Source organism: Equus quagga, chromosome 1, assembly GCF_021613505.1.
Source record: "Equus quagga isolate Etosha38 chromosome 1, UCLA_HA_Equagga_1.0, whole genome shotgun sequence".
Lineage (NCBI taxonomy): Eukaryota > Metazoa > Chordata > Mammalia > Perissodactyla > Equidae > Equus > Equus quagga.
Window position 1 is genome coordinate 59,429,289 of NC_060267.1, and position 17,891 is coordinate 59,447,179.

Genomic DNA, 17,891 nt, shown 5'->3' on the forward strand with positions numbered 1-17,891 from the left:
TACCCAGCGTACCACACGGGCAGTTTCAGCCCCTTGAGCGTTTCAAAGATTTTAACTTACTCATCTAAGGGCAGTTCCTACTTCGTTTATGTTCTTGTTAACATGTTCAATCCAAGAGGAAAGGTTCTGCAGTTCGTTTTTAGGGCGTTTTTTGCATTTTTTTTTTTTTTTTTAATGAGGGCGCAGAAGTATCCTATCTCTGCCCCACGACTAATAAGCAAAGGAGAATGTGTCCAAGCGTCCTTTCCTAATCAGAAAAGGTGTGTGATACGGTTAGCTCTGTGCCTGGCATTTGCAGGAATCCGGGTTTGAAGGACAAGGGAAGTGCGTCGTGGCTCTGTCAGAAGTTTATTTCGTTCTGCTGGAATATATATATTTTTGACAGATGAAACATGGGGTCATAAAATGCTAACATACTCACACCAGGTAAGTTTTAGTCTGAAGTTTAACACACAGGACAAAAGTCACCATTGTATCTTTAGGCTTTTTTTTTTTTAGCACATGGCCTGACACACATAGGCGCTCAATAAATGAATGACGTTTGGTGTTTCATTTCCTTTCACAATATATAATACATATGTATTGCATATTCTTATTCAGCCACTTACAATTTTCCATATTATTAATCTATGTAAATATACTTTGTAATGGCTGTGTAATACTTCCTTGAATGAGTTTATCATAGTAATCATTCCTCTGTTGTTGACTATTAGTTGAGTTAGTTTTAGTGCGCTAATTGCATATAACCAGGAAGGAGGAACTCCGCTTCTTGAGAGAATACCGATTCTTTTGTATAGTCATATTATTGTTAAAGAGTCCTTTCTCCTCCAAAGGGCAGACATTGACCCTGTAATTTCCCCCAGGAGTTCCAGCAGTCTAGGTTGTATTCCTTCCCTTGGAAGGATAGGCGGCCTCCTCAAATGTGAGGAAATGTAGACTGGCGTTTTCTCTGTGCCCCAGAGGCTGCAGTTTCCTACAGTGCCTCTGGGGCAGCAGCAGCCCCTAGAGCTGCTCTGGAGAAAGGCAAGAGAGGAGCTGGGATCTAGAAAGAGGAAGGAAACTAGCCAGGAGGAGTAGGTGAGTGCAAAGCACTTTGAAGCTGGTTATTTCTATGGGTTCTCATAAAGAGCAGGTAGTGAAGAGATTATTCCTATTTTACAGATCTGGAAACTGAGGCCCAGAGAGGGAAAGTGACTTGCCTAGAATCACAGAGCCCATTAGTGTCAGGATCTCCAACTCCCCATAAGAATCACCTATGGGCTTCCTAGTCACTCCCCTACATTCGCTGATGTTGGCCATGGCCCACAGTCTTCTCTACTCCAAGCCCTTGTGGTCACTTTCAGCTGCTCTCATCTGAAAGCTGCGATGCCCTGCAGGTTCTGACCACTGTGTCCTGCACTTCAGCTCTCACCCCTACACTGTGCTGCTTTCTGTTACTTTGACTGCTCCTTTTTTCAATCTGTCAGTTGCTTCCTGGCTTCACTTTCTTTCCCTCCGCATCCTCAAGCTGCCTTCTTTGGCCTTATTTCCCTGATCATCCTCCCCAATACCCTCCCATCACCACTGATTAAGCTAAATATTTTGCTTCTTTGCTTCTCTGAGTTCCCGCTTCGCACCTGTACCTAAATCCTCCACTACCTACTGATCAGATTTTTTCCAGTTCCCCACAATAGCCTTCCCAAACCGTCACCACTTTCTTCCCGTCTCTTACTCCCCACTCTTATTCCTTTCCTCCCTCACCAGCAACTGACCTCGTCTCCTACTTCACAGGGGAACTTCCACAAGATCCTGCTGTCTGCAGCTCAGTAAAGGCCCCATCCTTTCCAAGTCTTGGCTATTGTGTATAATGCTGCATAAACATAGGGGTGCAGGTATCTTTATGCCTTTGCGTTTTCAAGGTCTTTGGATAAATACCCAGCAGTGGAATAGCTGGATCATATGGTATTAATTTTCTGAGGATACGCCATACTGCTTTCCACAGTGGCTGCACCAGTTTGCACTCCCACCAGCAGTGTATGAGAGTTCCCTTCTCTCCACATCCTCTCCACCGTTTGTTGTTTCCTGTCTTGTTAATTATAGCCATTCTGACTGGAGGGAGGTGATACCTCATTGTAGTTTTGATTTGCATTCCCTTAATAGCTAATGATGTTGAGCATCTTTTCATATGCCTGTTGGCCATCTGTATATCTTCTTTGGAGAAGTCTCTGTTCAGATCTTTTGCTCATTTTTTAATTGGGTTATTGGTTTTTTTGTTGTTGAGATGTATGAGTTTTTTGTATATTTTGGATATTAACCCCTTATCTGATATATGGTTTGCAAATATCTTCTCCCAATTGTCAGGTTGTCTTTTCGTTTTGTTGATGGTTTCCTTTGCTGTGCAGAAGCTTTTTAGTTTGATGTAGTCCCATAGCCCCATCCTTTCTTCCTTCCTTCCTCTTGGTCTTAGGAAGTGGTGTTTCTCCTGTCCAGAGCAAATCCCTTCACCTCTGCCTGGATCTCATCTCCCCCCTCCGTCTCTGGGATCTTGTCTCACCAGGCATCTCTCTTTCTCTTCTGCATCCTTTAAGGTATTTTTATCTACTGGCCCCTTCCCTTTTTCCCTCCTAAAAAATACTTCCACGTCTCCCTCAGGAAATTGTCTGACTTCTCTCTCCTGCATCTTAAAGAAACTCCTTCAAATTTACTGCTGTTTGGTTTCTGCCTCCACTGCACCACTGAAAGTACACTCTCTGATGTCCCCAAAGACTTCTAACTGCAAAATCCAATGGACGCTTCAGTCTTTATCTTACTGGAGCCCCCAGCTGCATCTAACATCACTGCTTACTCTATCCTTCTTGAAACCCCCTCTCTCCTTGGCTTCCTTGAAGCCCCTCTCTCCTTCTGATGCCAGAGCTGGAGCCTAAATGTAGGTGTAGTGGAGGCAGATGGCTGGATCCAGACTTTCTCGTGCCTGGTACTCTTGTTCGCCCCCAATAGGTGCTGACTCTAAGGTTCCTGGGCTGGGCCCTGTCTGCCCCATACAGAGCCAGGTCAGATTCCAGCGGCTTCCCCTTTTATTGCTCATCTGGGCCAGGCTCACAGAGGCCTGCGCCAGGTGTTGACCATATTTGTCCCTGGAGGAGGGAAGAGTAGAGGTGAAAGCGTCAGGTACAGGGGTCAGATGTAGGGCCAGGCCTGAGGCTGTGTGGGCCAGGGAGCCCAGGGGGAGTAGGGTGGGAGCTGGGATGGCCAGAGGGCTCCTGCTTCTGTAGGGTCTCATAGTTAGAGTTGCTGATGATGGCTTCTTGGAGGGCAGGCATCTCTGCAAAAGGTACTTAGTCTCCTCCTGGGGGCGGAAACCAGTGCAGGTGTGGGATGTGGGCGGTGAGGGAATGAGGTAGTCCAGGAGGGGCTGGTTGAGGGAGGGAGTGCCTTCTTGCCTGGCCTTCTGACTACAGACCCTGGAGTGGCCCCCTGTCCCAGGCTACCCCTCACCGTGAGGCTTCCTTCCTCGTCGCCGGGTCCCCTCAGTCTCAAAGAAAGTCTCATGTTCCTCCCAGCGCCGGTCACAGGCCGCGCAGAGGAAATTAGACTCGAAGCAGTTGCAGCAACAGCCTAGGGCAAGGGGGCAGCCAAGAAAAGTATAGAGAATTTGGGCTCACCCATGGGCTGACTATATTCTCATCTCTTGCTCACCAACCACAAACCCATCCCTCCTCCCAGCTCCCCCATCCTTGCCCCCAAACTATTTGAATCCTATCCCCACCCCTGCCCACCCCTGTACTCCCCTTGCTCTGGAAGGTACCTTTGACCCTGCAGGGATGGGACCCGATAGCTGAGTGGTCTTCGTGGCTGTGTTTACAGCGACATTGGGCTCTCCAGGCCTTGGGGTCAAAGGTGGCCCGTCTTTTGAGCCAGAACTCACCCACCTCCTCCGGGCGTGATGGAATAAAGCAGAACATGAGGCAGCGGCACTGACCCACATTGCAGGGCACGGATATGTCTATGGGAATGCGGATGGTTGGTAGGATTACGCCAGGACCTGATAGGGTCTGGCCTTCCCATGCCAGCCCTTCCCACATATCCCCCCCCCCCCCCCCCCGCCTTTCTCTCATCCATCCTGACACATGACAGAGTGCAGTTATCCCTCCCCACCCACCCGGGCTGGTCAGTTCCCTACCTGAGACTATCTGGTGCTCTCTCAACAAGTGTCCACAAAAGCACTTGGACTCCTCCCCAATCCGGAAACAATCCCATAGATAGTGGGGGCAGCGCCAGCCAATGTAGAGGCCTGGGTGTGGAGGGATGGTGTAGTTAGGAAAAGTGAGAAGGAAAAATAGCCTAAGCTCTCCCAGGTGTTCTCACCTATCTCCTTGGGGTGGGGGTGCGGGGCTCACCTCTCCCCCCAGGTGTATTCCTCTCCACCCACAAGTCCTCATCCCTACCCCTTTAGATTCTGTTCCTCAAGGTTTTCTCATTGTCCCATGAGTGTTTTCAGTCCCCTTCCCGCCCTAGGATCCACTCCGTCTCTGTCCGCCTGTCAGAGATGACTGAAGACAGTCTCCAATTTCTGAACAGGAAGATTAGTAATGAAATTTTGTGTGGAGATGAGCATGAATCTCACTGAGTTTTCTGTGACTGTGGGGATTCTCATCTCCTCCCCACAGACAAAACTCAACTTTGTTTCCTTGAAGTGTCTGAGGTGAGGGAAAGGGAAGATGATTGGCCAGGTGTAGAGTAGATGGTGGGGATTGGCTCCTAAGGAGCAAGGTTGTTGAAGAGACCTGAAGAGGAGGAGGAGGCTGGGCAGCGCTCGGGCCAGGAGCAGCCCTTCTCCAGGTTGACACCAGACTTCTCTTCCGTGTTCCCGGTGTGATTGAACTAATGCCCTCTATGAACTTGAGAAGGGCTGCCCTTGGCTCTCCAAGGCTCAGGAGAAAGGAGTAGGTGTAAATGTGGGAGGAGAACCAGAGAGCACTTCCCACTCAGATTTTCTCATCCTCCATGAGAGCTGAGAGTACCCCTACTTCTAGCCAAGAGTCCTGTATGAGTCCCTATGGAGTGGGACCTTCAGCTGTAGGACTCTTATTCCCATTTAAAGGCTGCAGTGAAGCGTCACCTCCACCAAAAAGTTGTCCCTGACTTCTCCTGTCTGTCTAGGGGCCCCTCCTCTTTCCTTCCATGGCACTGTGTGCTATTCTTATCACAGTACAATGCATTATAATGGACTGATAACTTGTATTCCTGCCTTTTCATTTATATCTCTAGTCCCAGCACAGGGCCTGGCACAAAATAGGTGCCCAGAGAACACAGACTGCTTGACTGAATAAGTGAATGAGCAAATTCCTTCAGGAAGGAAAAGAGACCCACTATTCCAGGCATAACCCTGAAGTTCCATAAGGAGGATGAGAAAGAGTTAAGGGTCCTCTGTTCTTTGACTCTGGCCAAGGCCACAATCCACAATTCTGTGCCTACTTGTCAGACTAAGTTTTCTTGTCTTACCCATGGTCCCTCAGGGTCTAAACCCTGTCCAGATGTGGCTTTTGGCTTTGCAGTTTCCGTCTTGATACTGGCAGCCTGTAGTGCCAGTTCCCCATTACACCAGGGAGGCTTGGTTGAAAGTGCAGGGTAGGCAGAGTCACAATGGGGTGGGTGGGGGCCAGGATTCCACTAAAGGAATTCTGAACTCTGTCCAGAGTAGCAGGATACACTAGATGATCAGGTGAGGTGTGGAGGTGAATGAGGGTCCGTGCCCATAGATCAAGGCCCAGCCTGAGAACCTGGGAGAGTCCAGTCCACGCAATGATGTGGGAGTCAGTGCCCAGCTTTCAGATGAAGATGACTGGACTTTGTACAGGGAGACTGGCAACTACACCTCAGACTCTAGTACAGGTGTCAGGGCCCTTAAAGTGGGACACTTGACATCTGGCTGTATTCCAGAGTCGGGCCCTCCACTCTCTTCCCTGATTCCAAATCTTCTTCCTGTTATGAGTGGACAATGACTGGCAGGGGGAGGAGACATTATCTGGGACGCCATTTTGACCCTGTGCAACACAGTCCCTTCCACGTTCACATAATCACATTTGCATGATAACATCTCTTTATGCTTAGACTGTCACCATACAACATACAGCTGTCTTTACATGATGTCTCTAGCCCAGACCTCTCTCCTGAGCCTCAGACGCATATAGCCAGCTGTCTACTAGACTCTTTCACCAGCATGTTCCATGAGTACTTCAGATGTGTTATATCCAATCATTCCAAACCTGGCCCTCATCCTTTGTCCTCTGTTCAAGCATCTACTCTGTTTTAGGCATTTAGTTAAGGGCATCATCATCCAATCAGTTACTTAAGCCAAAAACCTAGATGTCATTCCAGGCATGTCCCTCTCTCTTATCCTACACATCCAATGATGAAAAGCTCAGTTTACCTTCTTAGCATTACTTGAATCTGTCTACTTCTCTCTGCCTTCATCTGCCCACTTCTCATCTGGATTATTACCAGTGCCCCATAGTGTCGTCTTCCTGTCTCCAGTCTACCCTACCGCCAGAGTGATCTTTCAAAAACACAAAACTGTTCATGTCATTTAAAATCTCCTAGTGACTCTCTGTTGCCCTCAGGATATAATCCCAACTTTTGAGCTTGGCAGCGAAATGCCTGAGCGATTCTGCCCTGCCAGAGCTGAACCAGGCTGCTCTGCCCACGCTCTGCAGCAGGCATACTGCGTTGCTCACCATTCCCTCCCGGTGCCTGGCCCTGTCCTGTCTCACCTCACCACTTTTTACCTGGCCGCTCTTCTTCCTTAGCTTACAGATTTCAGCTGGGAAGCCATCCCTTCCAAGGCTTGTTCCTCGAGCCCCCACGACTGGATGCCCCTTCTCTCTGCTCATGCAGCACCCTGGGCTGACCTCAACCATAGCAATCATTAGAATGGATTAGAGTTGTCCTTTCACTTCTTGATGTCTCTCATAGAGTGCAAATTATTTGAGGGATTTTGTCTTTGACACCCCACCAGCACGCACTGCCATCTCAACAGCTAGCTCAGTGCCTGGCACATACTTGGTGCTCAATAAATGTTGAACAATGAAAGAAAAGTTCACATTGGATATTTCTCTACACAGCACATATACTGACTCTCCAGCGACTCAAGGTCCCCAATATTAGAAGGGAACCCCAAATATCTTTGTTCAGGCTTGAATGACACAAATTTCTGTATAGAAATGCCTGTTTAAACAGGAAAATGAAGAAGTTCAGTCTGAAGAATTGCAGTGGCCTTGAAGAGTGGGGAGCAGACAGGAAGTTCTCAGAAGGAGAATGAGGGGACTGAACAGACACTGCATTTGCAAGAAGAACCAGAGCGCCAGGAGATATTAAAATAAGCCAACAAAGCTGTCTCCATGCCTGGACTGAGACTGAGAAGCAAATGAGATCGCTGGGACTTTCTTGGCCGGAGGGGAGGGGGCGGGTCCCTGCATGGGAATGAGGAAAGCAAATTCCGTGGAGGAGGGATAGGACATAGAATTACCTGGTTGTCTTTAGACCAAGCTAGTTTCTACATAACTCCACTCCCATCATAAGGGGAAAGAAAGTAAGAAAGACCAAAATAAACACAGAGACATCTACTGAATTCGGTCTAGAAACCCGAGAATCCTCACAGCAGGTCAGAGTGGCCCTCTTACTGAAGGTCGTCTCTATAGATATAAAGTTCAGTGACACAGGTACACGTGCTCACACACAGGAGGGCGTGTTTTCACACAGGACATCTGCACACCCTTTAAATATAGACACAGATAAGCACAGCATGCCACTAACAGGACTGTCAAGGGTACTAATTCCAGGCTAAGACTGGGAATCAACAGGGCTAGAAGATACGACTCTCCTCTTTGGTGAGGAGACTCAGCTTTTGAGTATCCAGGTGATCATGGGTCCCGCAGCAGGGGTGACAGGCTTTTTTTTCCTCTCTCTCTCTTTCTTTTTTCTCCTTGAGGAAGATCAGGCCTGAGCTAACTACTGCCAATCCTCCTATTTTTGCTGAGGAAGACTGGCCCTGAGCTAACATCCGTGCCCATCTTCCTCTGCGGAACGTGCAAACTTAACCACTGCACCACCGGGCTGGCCCCGGGGGACGGCCTTTTAATGGAGTTCCACGGAGGGGACCAAGGCCTTGTGCCATGTCAGAGCAACAAGTTTCCTGAAGACTGTCCAGGGTCCTGGGCCATCTCTGCCTTAGGGTCTGTTGGTGCAGGCTATCTGAGCCCCAGATCTGGGGCTGGCCTGTGGCCCTTCCGTTTTTAACAATTTTTGTTCAGTCACCTGTCCCTACCTTTGCTTTATATGAATATCCCCAATTTCTGTTTGCATCCATGCCATCCACCTTGGCCCACCTGCCTGCTCTCCTCGAGATTCTAGGCAGGTGTCATTGCCATTTCCACAAGGGGCAGCTATCCATTGAATGGGTAGGTTTCCAGATTCTGTTGGATTGGAGGATGACCATGGGCCTGTCGCAGGCCTCTGAAAGGCTACCTGGGCTCACCTATCTGCCTGGCGTTAAGGGCTGCATTCTTCTCCCACTGGAAAAGATGATTCACCTGAGCACCAAACTTCTCTCTTTGCATTGCTTTAGCCACTTCCACCAACTCTGCCTTAGCAGGGACCACTGGGTGGACTGTGTAACCTAGGAAGGGAGGGCTGAATAACCCAGGGGAAGTGAGGAGGCCTAAAACTAAGAGAAGGGGCAAGGTCAAAGAGTAACCCAAATCCCCTCCTCCTGGGGCAGGTGAGAGACAGTGATAAGAATGTGGAAAAGGGCAGGAACAATTACGGCTAACTCCTTTCTTCCCCTTCTTCTTGCCCAGTAGGTGTGCAGGCTGAGCTGTGTGAGGGGTGCTGGCAGTGGCATCCACCCCTTCCTTATCCTCTCCTTGCTCTTCCCTCTTTTCTGCTATGTCCCGGTGGACCTGGGCCGAAGGGCCTGAAAGGGAGTCCTTTTGAAGGATCTCAGATTCAGAGGTCTGGATGGACTTCTTTGTCCATGAGACCTCACTGGAGGAAGTCTCAGAGAAGAGGTCTTCATTCAGAGCATCAGAGGAAGACACAGGGACATGGTCTACTGATGAGGTATGAAAAGTAAGCTCTTTCTCTGGGACCGTAGAGATGTGAGTCTCCAATGGGGTCTCAGGGATAAGGGTCTCCAAGGAGATCTCAGAGACAGAGTGGTTTAAAGAGTTCTCAGAGATGGCAGGCTCCAAAGGGGTTTCATGGATAGGGGGCCCCTGTGAGTCCTTGGCAGGGGGGTTCTCTGAAGAGGGGTGCTCCTCTGCATCCATGGTGGTATGAGGCTCTTCTGTGACCTCGTCTGCTTCCATCTAGTGGTAGAATAGGGTAAGAGTTTTCATTAGGTGGGGATTGGAGGGTCTGCAAGTCAGGGTTCACAGGGAGTTATGGAATTAGGATAGGGTTCTCAGTGCACCTGAGATATAAGGGGAAGCAGGATGAGCTCTGGGTCAGGATATGGTGCCAGGAGGTTCACCCATGTGCCCAAACCCCACATGGCACGTTGCTCTGGGTTGTGAAGGAGCTGAAGCAGTCAGAATCCCATCAGTAGATGGTAGCAGAGGACCATGACCCAGGAGGGAAGCTGAACATAGCAACTTGGCCAGTCCAAGAGCAGGGTCCTAGGCATACCTTAGGACCATGGGGGTAAGGCTGTGGAGGTCTAGAGACTGGAGTACCAAGCCAAAATGGGGGTTTGCTCCCAAGAGTGCAGGAGTATGCCACATGCCTTAGGCAGGGCCCCGACTATAGTCTAGTTTTGTCTAAGGACCACATACATCCTCCCTTGATGTCATTCATGTTCAAGGCTTCGACTGCTTCCAGCTACATGCTGATGACTCCTAAGCCCATATTTCCAGCTCAGACCTCTTTAAATCCTTGTACTTCACACTCATACCCAACTGCTTGCTGGATATCACTAAATGGATGTCCCACAGGGCATGAAAACTGAACTCTGGGAATTCTCCTAGTCTTCTCCTTTCCCCTCAGCCCTCGTCTTCAAATAGGTACCAAGGACTGCATTTCCTATCTTCTAAATATCCCCCAAATCCATTCTCTGCTCTCCTTTCCCTCCATTTTTGTTCAAGTTCTCATCATTTTCCTACCTGGATTATGTAATAACTTTGCCCATCTGCCACCTTCCCCAGCATGTTAATCCACTCACCCATTCTTTCATTGATTTATGTAACTTACACTTTTAAAAAGAGCCTAATCTTCCACTTTTACTCAGGCACTGTGCTAAGCACTGGACTCAGTTGAAAGAATCTGGGAAGGAGACAGGTTAACCAAAATGACAATAAAAAAGAGTTGGTGTTGTGCTGGGGTGAGCCCAGGATGCTGTGGGGAGCAAGGTGTGCCTAATTTATTGTGGACGGATGTCCAAAAGAAATCAGTTCTCCTTAGTGACCCAATTGAGATCTTTTTAGCATGCAAACTTAACAGTTTAAAACTTGCTTAAAAACACTCAGTGACTCAGCCTAAGGATTAAGTCCACACTTCTTGGCTCTGACATTCAAGGCCTGTCATCATTTGCAACACTGCCTAAGGATTCCAGCCTTAACCCTCCCTGCTCCCTACTTTCCCCCCATGCTCCAGAGATACTAAATACATCACTTAAGCGCATCAGAATCTTTCCAAAGGGAAGCTTGGGACAGGAAGCAGGGGGAGAGGTAGGATGATGGGGAGGAAAATGATCAGACGTTCAGAAAGAGGAAAAAGGGACCTGAGGGTGAAGCACCAGAGGATGGGAGAGGAAGGGGAAGAAGGGGAGGAGGGAACCGGGCGGAGAAACGTGGGGGGGGGGGGGGGGGGGGGGGGGTGGGGGCGGAGTTTGAAAAGTAGAGAATGGGAGGGGATCCGACTTAGGTGGGAAGGGACAGAAGGTGTTAGGAGGGGAGTGGGATGAGGGTTTGGAGGAGGGACCTTGGAGAAACGACGTACCTCTAGGCTTTGGCTTGATTGTTACAAGTCCTTAAGTCAGGTTAGCCCTGAGGGAGGGAAGGCTCCCGGGTGACGTTGAGCCCCAGCTGCCGGCGCTGTGTGGTCAGCGGCCTTGCCTGCAGGTCTACGACTTGGGAAGGGGACCTGGACATCTGCAGAAATTCGCAAAGGAGCTCTGGCCAGATCTGGGGAAGGTTGGGAGGAGGAGGGACAAGGGGGTCCGGGGACGATGAGGGAGGAGCTTGACTGAGGCCTCTAGAACTTGGGCCGGGAGAGGAGGGATCTGTCACCGGGGCAACCGGAACGCCCAGTAGTCTCAGTGCTAACAGCAGTCTGGTCATCTGCCGGGTGGGTGAGGTCTCTTGAGGGGGCTGCATCAGACCCAGACAGGACGAACCTAGAAGGTTCACTTCTTGTAAGGGGGTTTGCAGGATCTCTGTGAGAGTCTCGGGGACATCTGTGGGGACGCCCGTGGTGTCTGGGTTTGTGTGAGTCTCTGTAGGGTTTCTGTGAGATGTCGGTGGGGCGGTAGGTGGGGGCCGTGAGGATCTGACCCGGCGTCAGGGCTCCGCGGTTGGGGTGAGAAAGGCAGGGGCTCGGGTAGCTGGGCAGGGGCGGAGTCTGTCCTCGGAGCCCAGCAGGACCAAGTTTAAGGCCAATAGAATAGGGCAGGAGGCGGGCTTTCCTGAGAGGGACCAATCGAACTGGTCGAGGGGCGGAGCGTCAACGTCGTCAGGCCCAGACCGCCGCCGCGGGGCCTGGTTATCGCCGGTCCAGCACAGCCCGGAGTCGCCCAGGCCTGAACTCCTACCCAGGTCCCCAGACCGGCCCCAGCGGCCCGACCCGGCCCCGGGCCCGCGAGAGAGCGGAGGCCACCCCGCAGGGGTGGGGAGCGGAGCCGCGGGTCAGCTCTGCGAGCGCCCGCGCTGGCCTGTCCGGCCCCGCCCCCGCCCCGGGCCATGGCCCAGCCCTTGTCCCGGCGCCTCGTCCTATCCCAATCCAGACCTTGGCCCCCGGCCCCGCCCTTGCCCCGCTTCCCAAATGGGTCCCGGCCCAGGCCTGGGTCCCAGCGAATGCCCAGATCCGGGTCCCAACCCAGGCTCCCCCTCCAGTCCCAGTCCCTGGCCTGGCCCCCATCCCCGCCTCTGGCCTTGTTCCACCTCCTGTCACAAATCCCAGCGCAACCCGTATCTCAAACCCATTCCCAGTGTTTGCTTAAGTCCCGGGCCCAACCCCTGCCCTTGCTCCAGTCCTCATCACGGCCCCTTCTTCCATCCCATTCGCTTCCCTTGTTTAAGCCCCAGTGTCCAGCCCAGTCCAACCCATTATTTGAGCCTTTGCCCTCATCTCTGTGTTTACCCAAGTCTCTCCCACTACCCACCCCTCTCTCTCATACCCTGCCCCTCTCCCAGCCTCGAGTCAGGTCTGGGCTCCAGCTGCCGCCAGCCCTGTTGCTGCTCTTGCTCTTCTCTGTCCTTGGCCCAGGGGCTGGTGAGTGCAGAAGCAGGAAAGACTGAGGCAGGGATGGGGTTCTGGCAGGGAGGGGCGGGTTAGAGGGATTCAGGAGAGGTGGGACCTGGGCAACTAGATCACTGGGAAGAAGTGGGGAGCAATAGGGAGAAGGTCTGACACAAGTGAGAGGAGTTGGGAGGGTCAGAAGAGAAGTAACTGTGGGCTTGAGGCTCAGCAGGCGGCCAGTAGTCCCTAGGACAGAGACTCCAAGCTTTTCTTTCCTAGTGACCATCCTGATCACACTTTGACTCTTGCTTTTCCAAGGACGTCTTGCTCCTGCTTGTGAAGTTTGATGGGGGAGACATAGTCCCACACTAGAGAGCATCTGGTCCAGTGTGGGAAGATCTAGGTGATACCTTTGAGATATTGGGCATGCATTAAAGCAGGGTGAAGAATGCAGTTTTGAAAATAACATCTAGCAGACGGACATGGGTTAGTCATCATTATAATGAGTTTTTTTCTTGTAGTGAATCTTGTTCCAAAGAAGCTTTATTTGCCCGGGAAAAATTCCTGACACTTTTAGAGCAGCATTAAAACTCAGAGGCCTTTTTACAGATGGGGAAATTGAGGCTCAGTAGGGAAGCAATTTGCCCAATGTCATACAACTTGTAAATGGCAGTTTCCTAGTTCCTATCCCATACTAGTGGGTTTTTTTTGCTGCAATATATGCCTAACAGGGAAACAGACCCAAGTGGGGAAAGGCTCAAAGCACAACCTGGCCTCTCCCCTATCTGCCCACAAGGGGCTTCATCCGCAAACTGTTCCTCCTATGCCAGTTGTCAGCCTAAGGCCACCATCCAGTGCGGAAGTGGTTCGGATAGGGGAGGGAGAAGTCCAACTTCTTAATGGGTGGAGTGTGGGGGGAGGAGAGGGTCCTGGCTGTAGGAGATGTGCCATAAAGATGTCCCCATCCTAAGGAGATGACTGTGGTCTTCATGGCCCCAACCCCTAGCCACCTCTGGTCGGTGGCACTCAGAGAGGGTGGAGATGTGCCTGAGGGATCTTTGGCAATAACAACGAATAGAGCAGCTGGGGTTGGGGGCTGGGTCTCAGTGAGCTCAGGGCCTGATTCAGTGTACAAGCTTGAGGAGACCAATGCATACTAAAGGTCACCAGTCCTGCAGAGCTGTCCAAGCTCTGTGTGTGTGCTCACTGGTACCTGGGCACTTATGTGTCTGTGTGTGTACCTGAGGGATCTGTGGGAATGCTGGGCATGTGCAGTGTGTACATGCTTGTGTGTTGGTGAGTGTCAGCACATGTGTGTTGTGTGGGGTGCATGTGAGCCTCTGGGTCCTTTGAGTGCCTGTGTTATTGTGTGAAGGGAAGGATTCATGTTGTGGCCCGCATATGTTCCTCTTCAGCTCTTCCTGCTCCTCCTGTAGACAGATCACTCAAGTGTCACCTTCCAAGTGGATAGTTCCTTGGTTGGAGGCAGTGTGGAGTGCCTCCCACTATATATATATATATATATATATATATATATATATATATATATATATGAGTAATCCGTGTTCCCCCAGCTTGACTCCTTAAAGGAAGGAGCCATGGAGGGGCTTAGTGTGGATCTCTGCTGCTGGCAAACTGGGTACTCAGCAGAGGTAGTAGCCAGGTCAGTTTTTCAGTTTGGGTGAGGGGGAGTCCATGCTGTTAAGCCCAATTCATAGCTTCCATCCCTGCCATCATGGCATCTTTGTTCAAGAGCCCATTGAGCAAGCATGAGCTGGCTAGGGGACGAGGGTTACTGACAGCCACAGAGCTGTAGAATGCTGAAAGATGTGGTTTAAAACATGACTGTCCAGAAGCAGGTTCAGGTGCTTTGGGGAGAATTGTAATGAAGTTGGAAAAGAGCACTGAATAGGCCCGACTGCAGGCAGGGCTGCCCTTAGTGCTGTTAATTGTCACCGCCTTGGCAACGGTGGCCTGGCCTGCAGGGGTGCTCTATGACCTAGTGGTGGTGATAGGTTTTGCCCAAGGAGAGGCTGGCAGTGTCACAGGACCATCGTAGCACAGTCAGTCTGAGTAAATGTGTATTGTTGGGTTCAATCTCATTTCAGGGATGGAAGGTAATTCCTGTGTCTCTTGTCCTACCCCAATCCTTGGGTCATTTCCTTGGGCTCAGCTCACTGCAGGTGCATAACCCAGGCATGCCTTGCCATTCCAGGAAATGACCTTTCATTCTACCTAGTACCATCACTTGCAGGGCCAGCCTCAGCCTCTGTGTGTGTGTGTGTGTGTGTGTCTTTCAGGTGATGGTGGAGAATCACCTTGCTTCATCTGGAAGTACTGGGGCATCTAGGATAGATTCATCTGAGCTTGGGGTCTTACTCCTGCTTCCTCTGGGACTCAGGTCTGCAGGCCCTGGTAAAACCCAAAATCAAAGCTTGGAGAGAATGGGGCTGTGGATGCTTTCTCAAGCATCTGCCCTTGGAACTTCTAGCTTCCTCACACCACATCCAGCTGCTGAACACGCCCTTTTCCCACCAACCTATTCTGTGACCTCTGTAGCCCCTGGCCACTTTGGGGGGGGAGGGGTATTAACTAGTTCCCCATAGCATATTCCTTTGAATCACAGGGCTCTGCGTGCTAGTCTGTAGCCGTTGTTTCCCAAAGGTTGTTAGCTGCTTTTCATCACGAGGTCTCTGAGGGTCTGCACTGGAGGCCTGGCCAACATTCCTTCCTAACAGCAGCAATGTCCCATCCAATGGCCCATCCTTGGTACCAGCTTTGGGGAGGAGATGCCCTCCTCTAACCCCAGCAGAGGGTGCTCCAGAGCTCTGATTCCTTGTAATAATAGTATCCAGGCTACTCAGCTCTTGACTTTCTGCCTCCCGGTTGTCACGGCCAGGGCTCCTAGGAAACCTGTCTTCCCCATCAGTTGGTTTGTTTCCCTTCATCTTTCTTGGATACATTGCCACTGCTCTCTGAATGCTGCTCTGGGAGCCTCTCTGGATCCTGGGCAGTTGCTCACCTTGCAAGGTGGCAGGTCTTCCTTGCTGACAGTTGAGGCCAAGCATGTGGCCTGAACTGGGCGTAGGCCTTGGTTGTAACCATGGCATTTGAAGATGAGCACAGGCCAGTCTAGGGCCGGTGGCATCTACCTATTTAGGGCAGCTCTCTGCAGGGTCACTCTTGAGGCTGCTGCAGTTCGGTGGGGCCAAGCTTAGCCTGTGTTCCCTCCTTCAGCAGCCTCCTTTTCCCAGATGCCTCTTTCTCTGTTGTTTCAAATACCTCAGTTTTGAAGTTATATCTCCCATTTCCAGAGAGGGAGGTTGTCAGACTAGGGAAGCCTTGTGGGTATTTCCTACTTGGCTGAAAACGCCCCTCCAGGGTGCACCACCACCGCCCCCCCCCCCCCCTCCCCACCCCGTCCTGAAGTTGCTTGAGTTCCAAACCTTATCACCTGTCCTGGGGGCATCCTTCTGGGCTTCTCTGGGCTGGTCTTAAGTCTCCAGAGCAGTCGGATTCTCCAGAACTTTGCCTGCCATTTGGGACTCTCTTCTCTTCAGCTGGTTCCCATGGGTTTGCCTGGCTAGCTGCTGATACCAGACTTCCTGCTCACTTTGGCTCTGCTCCTAATAACCAGAATTAGGTATTTGGCATTTTGGCATTTCAGTTAGTGACCCCCCCACCCTCACCCTCACCTGCTCTGAATATGAATATTCCCAAGTGGTTTGAGATTCCACCTGGTCACCAATTGACTGCCTCACTGGGCCTCCCTCTGGGGAAATGCCTTCTGGTTGCTCATTTTGAATCCTCGAGGGCCTGATGACTTGGCTTTCTTCCTCTCCTGGGGGCTCTCGTGGTGGCCTTGCCTTTGCCACCCAGCAGGCCCCTTGCAGCCTGACCACACTTTCCCCTTCCCCGTCCTGCCCCGAGCCAGTATACAGACAGCTCTTGTGAAGCTTCTGAGGGTTTTCACTGCTCCTGACCAAGGGGAACAGAAAGGGGAAGAAAATAAACAGGGAGGTTCCACAGATCCATGCTGACTCCTGAGCCCCACAGTGGAGTTCCAGCCTGCTCAGTGGCCTGAGAGCCCACACCAACACACACACACACACACACACACACACACACACACACACGTACTCATGGCCTCCACACCTCTGTTTTATTAGGCTTGGTAAGAGGAAAACAATGGCTTCTAAGTGAGGGACAGGCATGTAAAGCGTCCTGGTTTTGGGTTTAAACAGATCTAGATTTGAATCCTTAGTTTGGTCAAGGTGTGAGCCTCTGTTTCCTTATCTGTAACAATAGGTCATTTCCCCAAGGTCATTGTAAGCATTAAAGCAGATGGTGGCTAGGACAGCAGGAGACCCAGTTCCTGGCTCAGAGAAGAGCACTGGTCAAGTTGGTGCTACTGGTGAGAAGCCTGGCATGCCTGCTGCGTAATGGAAATGCCCTCTGTCCCGCCCTGCTCCCCAGGAGGCCTCTTCCTGACCGACTACTCCACCTGCTCACCCCGCAAGCTGAGTCCCTTCCGTTCCTTTGCCAGCGCTGAGCTCTTCCACTTCCACGTTCCTGAGGATACGTTCCTGGCTGTTTGGAACCTCATCATCTTCAAGGAGCAGGGGGGGACCTTTGGGGACCACTGCCCAGACCAAAGTGTGACTGTGTGAGTGTCTGACTCTTGACCCCTACTTCCAACCTAGACCACTTTCCACACTAAAGTGTGACTTTCAGTATCTAAACTGACCTTCTGACTCTGACCCCTGACCCTTGTCCAGATTGAAGTATGACTGAGTGAGGGCCAAGACCTCTGTCTCCTGACTACTTCCTGACTACTGTTTGACTGTGTGAGTGCCTGAGCTGACCTTTTACCCCATATGTCCTGACCCTAACCTGGAACTACTTTGTTGTGTGTGTCAGTGTAGGAAATCTTGTTTTACTGGTGATGAGTAACAGTTCTCCTTTCTTTTCCCCATTTCCCATCTCCTACCCTGTTGCCTGCTTTCCGCCTCTCCTTGTTCTGGTTCCCCAGGTATTTCCGGTCTGGTGCACCCCCTGTCATCAATCCTCTGCACACACACTTCCCAGGGGACACGGCTGTGCCTGGGGTTTTCTCACTGACTCTCAGCTGGACGCTGCCCAACCGCACCTCGGGCATCTTTAACGTCAGCAGCCCCTTACCTGGGGACTGGTTCTTGGCTGCCCACCTTCCCCAGGCCCACGGCCACATCTCTGTCAAGGTGGGTTGATGCTGCCCAGGGAAGGAGAGGCCAGAGCTGCTTCTCCATCTCTGCTTAATTCCCCCCACAGGCTACCTGGCACACCAGCCTTGTGCCAGGGTGGGCAACAGCATGAGGGGGGCTTGGGTGGGGCATAGCTGGAGGCCAGCAGGTCGCCTGGTGGGCTGGAGGCCGTGATCTAAAGGAGGTAATTTGGGAGCCTTAGGAGGACATGTGGGTCCA

General features: G+C 51.3%; 2 protein-coding genes across 8 annotated transcripts in view; one reads left to right on the plus strand and one right to left on the minus strand.

Moving 5' to 3' along the window:
• Positions 1–2,413: 2,413 nt before the first annotated feature.
• Positions 2,414–11,109, minus strand: FAM221B (family with sequence similarity 221 member B). 4 transcript variants are annotated; one of them, XM_046646007.1, is made up of 6 exons: positions 10,972–11,100; positions 8,513–9,344; positions 4,160–4,270; positions 3,785–3,982; positions 3,475–3,594; positions 2,414–3,113 (listed from the first exon to the last, which is right to left on the minus strand). In XM_046646007.1, exons 2-6 carry the CDS (start codon positions 9,342–9,344, stop codon positions 3,076–3,078), a joined length of 1,299 nt encoding a protein of 432 aa, XP_046501963.1. In that variant the 5' UTR covers positions 10,972–11,100; the 3' UTR covers positions 2,414–3,075. The 4 variants fall into 4 exon arrangements, 3 of the variants coding, with proteins under 3 accessions (XP_046501963.1, XP_046501947.1, XP_046501956.1); XM_046645991.1 differs by lacking the exons at positions 8,513–9,344; positions 10,972–11,100 and adding an exon at positions 5,482–5,765; XM_046646000.1 differs by lacking the exons at positions 8,513–9,344; positions 10,972–11,100 and adding an exon at positions 5,482–5,765 and having other exon boundaries at positions 2,414–3,325.
• The window catches only part of TMEM8B (transmembrane protein 8B), a 28,573-nt gene continuing 21,678 nt past the window's right edge, over positions 10,997–17,891 (plus strand). For 2 of the 4 annotated variants that reach the window (XM_046645960.1, XM_046645952.1), the window contains exons 1-3: positions 10,997–12,462; positions 16,906–17,095; positions 17,462–17,669. In XM_046645960.1, coding sequence (XP_046501916.1) covers positions 11,931–12,462; positions 16,906–17,095; positions 17,462–17,669 — 930 coding nt within the window. In that variant the 5' untranslated portion in view covers positions 10,997–11,930. The remainder of the gene's footprint in view (positions 12,463–16,905; positions 17,096–17,461; positions 17,670–17,891) is intronic. The other 2 variants (XM_046645979.1, XM_046645969.1) reach the window with 2 other exon arrangements.